Raw genomic sequence first — 5,434 nt, forward strand, 5'->3', positions numbered from 1 at the left:
ATTGTAGAGTACTGTTGTGGTGTAATGAGCCGAGTTCTTCTCATTTTATAATCTACCATCCAGATATTATTTTCTGTTATTATTCTTCCTTTCTTTATTTATAAATACACTTTATATTCCTATACAAGTAATTCTCTTCTCAGTTATGTATGTTCTTTATATTAAACTCTCATGATGTATATATTTAATAATTTCTATGCTGTGTCGTTAGTTCCACAATGTACATACATGTCTTATCTTTCTTTTCTTGTACTTTCCAAGTCTTTCATTTCTTTCATGTATATTATATTTACTCAGTTTCAAAGTTCTTACCTTTCTGAAGTATACTCTGTTTTACGTCTATTCATATACATGGGTTAGTCTGGGAACCATGTTATTCTCAGGGCACTTATTATACTTACAAATAGGCTGCCACCACCAGACTTTTGAGTTAGAAGATAACATAACTCATGGAAAGTTTTTGGGTAGTATGGTAGATGTATAGGCACGTGAGTAAGTATTATTTTCTGGGAACCAATGTTTAGAAGGAGTAGAGTGGTGATACTCATAGATTACTAATTCAATATTTATTAACACAGTGAGAGGATAAGATGCATCTTAGATTCACTCAGACAAAACAGAACCGCAATTAACTTATTAAGTCATCAAACACTTCAAGAACTTATTACCTCATTAAACACCTCCAAATACTTATTACTTCATTAGACAATTGTGGTAGTATTACCTTGACAAATGAGATTCCGTAACTATTATACACAAGATATCACTGGACCCTCAGGTCTTACTTTAACAAGTAACAAATTACCTCTTCAATTCTTGGTTAGAACATTATACTCTCAGGTTATTCTTTCCTGGTCACTACAGACGAATACATAACACAATGGACAACTCCACAATTATAGTAACATACAATACCTCCTGTTAGTTCGCAAGGAACAACCTGGTACCTTTAACTCTCATTCAGTGGTTCAATACTTAACCTGGGATGACTATATTTCAGCTTGCCATCCCCAAGCATGGATATTAATACGGCTCCATACATATAACCAAGAACAGTAGATAGACCATGATCATACGACGGAGTCAGTGGGCCAAAGTTGTTTACAGGCTCGCTCGCTCGCTCGCTAGCTCGGAGCGCTTGGCCCAAGAAAGGTTGACTCGTGGCGGTGGGCCGTGGCGTCTGCCAAGGAATCTCGCCCTGGGATTCTAATCTCGCCACCTTAAAGACATCCTTCGAGAGACATCGTGCCCATAGGCGGCTCCCGAACTTCAGGAGTGTTGCTAACCCCCACAACAGCGTCTGGAGACGTGGAGGAGAAATCACAGAGGGAGTGAATATTTAACTTCACTATACAAAACATACGTCTGGCACCGGTCCAGACGATAGCTAGATCTCTACTTTACTCGACTCAATTGGCACGGAAGTTACCATGTTAAAACATGAACACTGATATTCACAAAATTGACTAAGTTAAACTGAATTAATATGGCGGCGTGGAACACACGTGAACATACCTGGAGACGTGGAGGAGAGATCACAGAGGGAGCGATTTTTCCTCGCGCGCCGGCATATATATGGGTCTGAGGGCATATCCCTACTAGAAAGACTAATTTTACTAACAATAGGCTCTCTATTCAAAGTAGTCGTTGGACACCTAGCTGTGACCGTCAGCGTCACAGATCAGGCTAATTATCTACATCTATATTTATGATCTAATCAGAGATTGAGTTTGTCAGTAAAGAGGTGAAATGGAGTTATATGCGTTCGCAACTCTATTGGCCTGACCGCAAATCACATCCCAGGTCAAACAGCCGTTAAGTCTTGGAGAATTTTGAGTTTGACCGGAACTGTTCAGGAGATTAATGAATTTCTTAAATAAACAACTGACACTAACTAAACTATAAACATCAGATTCTCTGATGTCGGGGCGACAAAATAATATAACTTCAGTAACGATCAGAAACTCATGGGTATCCCCACGGACGACATAAAATACGCCACTCTAGCTGGCAAACTCAACACTCACTTACTTGACACGTCTTACTAACAATAAGGACAGTTGAAGCGTTCAACACCACTTACAATGGATCTTGAATGTTCCAACTGTAAACAGACATATCTAAGTTGACTCAAGACAAGGGTGTTCTCTCTCACACTCAAATTCATTTTATAGAGAGGTTGGTTTCAGTAAGTCAGAGAAAATGGGATAACGGAGAACTGAGGCGTCTTGAAGTGATGAGAAAACGGACTCCTCAGATGGAGGACTCAAAATAAAAACAGAGTTACATGTTTTGTGGCCTATTGAGCGTAATATGAATCATTTGATTTTGGCGTTAACTGACGTGTATGACCGTGGTCGTTACAGAGTGTCCTTACTTGGAGCTGACGGACGCTCGCCCCACAAGGGGTCACAGCTCAAGCTTGAAGAAGCCACAAGCCCAGAAAACTGTGAGGGCAAACTTTTTCGGAGTGAGAATTGTTAACTCCTGGAACAATCTACCAGAAAGTGTTGTGACGGCACCGAGTGTGAGCTCTTTCAAGACACGACTTGACCAACACTGGAGCGGGTTCAGGTACATTGAGGAGCCAGTGCATGCCCAGTACTTGCCAATAATGCGTAACAGAGACGTGACCGATCGCCCAAGCGGCTAACGAGCCTGTGGGTTATGAAATTGTTTGGTTCACACTCAGGATGGAATGGAGAAAGGAAACTCACGATGTGCTCTCTATATACATGTTGTATTGGATGTACAATGCAGCTTGGTGCTGGGAAGGCAGCATGGTTACAAGCGTGATGTAGAGAGAGCTGGTTGGTGAGGACGCTCAGAGAAGGACAGCTTGTGGCTCGCCAGCGGGAGCGAGGACCGCCAGGCAGGCGGAGGAGGAGCGAAGGTCGCCAGGCAGCGGCGGAGGAGGAGGTGTTGCTGGCTGTAGGTAGAGGGAGAGGCAGATCACCACGAGGTCAGGTCTTAAATAGCGGGGGTAGGCGTGGCTTAGCAGTTGACCCCCGCTCCGTGGTGTATGGCGGCGCTGGTTGGCCTAGACCACGAGGCATACACTGGGGAATTGGTGGGGTCGGCTAGGCAGCGACAAACAGCGTTTGTAGGGGAGAATTCCACTACAAGCCGATCAGTGGTGAATAGGATAAAAAAAGAAAAGAAAGAAACCCAACTTAGTCAAGATATTTGTGTTTTTCCTGGTTCTCCTCATTGTTATGAAAGTACGCTTTCCACGTAACAAGTACATTGCTGAAGTTGTTTCCATTTTCCCGTGTGATTTTATCAAGATTTATCTTATCCACGTTTTCATTGTGGATTTACATGAAATATATATATATATATATATATATATATATATATATATATATATATATATATATATATATATATATATATATATATATATATATATATATATGTATATATATATTAATAAATGTTTGACATCTGCATTCGTAAATGCATAATACTGACAATCGCATCCACATCCGCATCTGCGGATGTCTAAAATCTAACATCAAATACAGTGGCGGCTCGTGAAAAATAAAATGGAGGGACTGCAAGCCTCACACAACAGTAGGATACACAAATTTGACCTACCTCAGGTATGAGTTGTAGTTGATGTCCACGAATTCCCAGGGCATGGTAGTAGTGTTGGTGGTGATGGACCAGTATTAATTGAAAATAAAGTCGGAGTGTCTGCTCTTCGATGTAGCAAAATTGTTTATTACTATTTCATTAAAATCCTTTATTTCTGTTATCATTTTATTTTCAATGGATATCACTGCTAAAGCAGACAGTCTGTCATTCACCATGGTACTGCACAAAAAAGTTTTAATTCTCTTCAAAGTTGAAAAGCACCTTTCTGCTTCTGCCGTTGTCATTGGAGTTGTTATTAAAATTTTCAGCAACTTGACAGTGTCTGAAAATGTTGACTGTAGATTATTGTCATTCATCATCTCCAACAAGTCTATGAGACTTTCTGATTTACACAAATCTTCTCTTGTGTACAGTACAGTAAGTTCAGTTCTCAATTTGTCTTTTTCAAGCATGGGATATGCTGCAACTGCTTGTTCAAGTTCATTACTAGGGAAATTTTTGGTATACACTGGAAAATTATTCACTAAAAGTAACTTGCTTGCTTCCAAATGATTAGTAAAGCTGAATCTCTCTCTGCACTGCAGCAAAATTACGTCACAGACCTCCTTTGCAGCAACTAATTTGTCTGTTTTAAATTTTCTTTTCTGCTCAGGAGGCAACAGCAACACCATCGCATCACATTCGTCTCTTAACTTCTGAACTGCGGAATTAAAAACTTTTAAAGAGGCGTTAGCCTTAGCTGCATCAATATTTCTAGACTGAAGCTGAGAGAACATGATGTCAACATGAGGCATTACTTTGGAGAAAAATTCCAACCAAAATTCGAATTCAGGATCATTCACAATTCTTTTGATACCAGCTGCTGCAGATCCAGTTTCTCTTGAGTTAGATGCTTCCAGTGTGCTGCAACATTCAATCAGTGCATCTTTCATTTCATGCACAGCATTGACTGTTCTGCTCTTGAAATTCCAACGTGTTGCAGATGGCCTTGGAATTCGATGACCAGCAACATTCTCCAATGCAGCCATTCTTTGTGGAGACTTAGAAAAAAATGCTGGTATTCCTGACAAGCTATTGAAAAATACACGAACATTGGTATTCTGTGATGTTGCCTTTCCCAAAATCAAGTTCAGTTGGTGGGCATAACAGTGGATAAAGTGGGCATTGATATACACTTCTTTTATTCTGGTTTGCACACCTTTATTGACTCCACTTAGAGGAGCTGCACCATCATAAGTTTGGGCAATGAGCTTGTGTGGACAATCACCAATTAAAGTCTGGAGCTCTTTATGTAACACACTTGATAAGGCTTCTGCTGTCTGATTGATAGGGTTAAAAAATCCCCAGAATCTCTCAACAGGCTTCCCTTGTAGCTCATACCTTAGAACAATTACCATCTGTGTTTTATCGTAAATATCCGTTGTCTCATCACACATAACTGCCAAATAATCTGCATTCTTTACTTCTTCCTTGATCTTATTTTTGCAAATTTCCAACATAGATTCTAAAAGTTCATTCTGTATTGATTTAGATGTTCCTTTAAAAACTGTAGCGGTCTTTAAATGAGCATCTAAGCTAGAATCCAGTTCACAAGCAAAATCAACTAATCCACGAAATACTCCCGGATTCTTAGAGCTCATTGTTTCATCATGTCCTCTAAGAGGGAGTTCAAATTTTCCACAAAATTTTACACAGTTTATGATTTTGGATAACACATCTCTGTTTTTTTTCACCTGTTCATTGTGTTTTGCAACTGAGAGCTTGTATGCTGTGTCAATCTGAGCTGCAATGTTCACTTTACCCAGCAACGATAAATTAATCATGTTATTCATAT

The 5,434-nt window shown here is 39.9% G+C and overlaps 1 protein-coding gene across 1 annotated transcript; it reads right to left on the reverse strand.

The window, feature by feature from the left end:
* Positions 1–4,202: 4,202 nt before the first annotated feature.
* On the reverse strand, positions 4,203–5,099 carry LOC121875436 (zinc finger MYM-type protein 1-like; the record flags this gene model as incomplete). Its single annotated transcript, XM_042379993.1, has 1 exon — positions 4,203–5,099. A coding segment is annotated over exon 1 (897 nt), but the record flags the coding sequence as incomplete, so codon positions are not given.
* Between the last annotated feature and the right edge of the window lie 335 nt (positions 5,100–5,434).

The sequence above is a fragment of the Homarus americanus genome, unplaced genomic scaffold, assembly GCF_018991925.1.
Source record: "Homarus americanus isolate GMGI-L3 unplaced genomic scaffold, GMGI_Hamer_2.0 scaffold23431, whole genome shotgun sequence".
Classification (NCBI taxonomy): Eukaryota; Metazoa; Arthropoda; class Malacostraca; order Decapoda; family Nephropidae; genus Homarus; species Homarus americanus.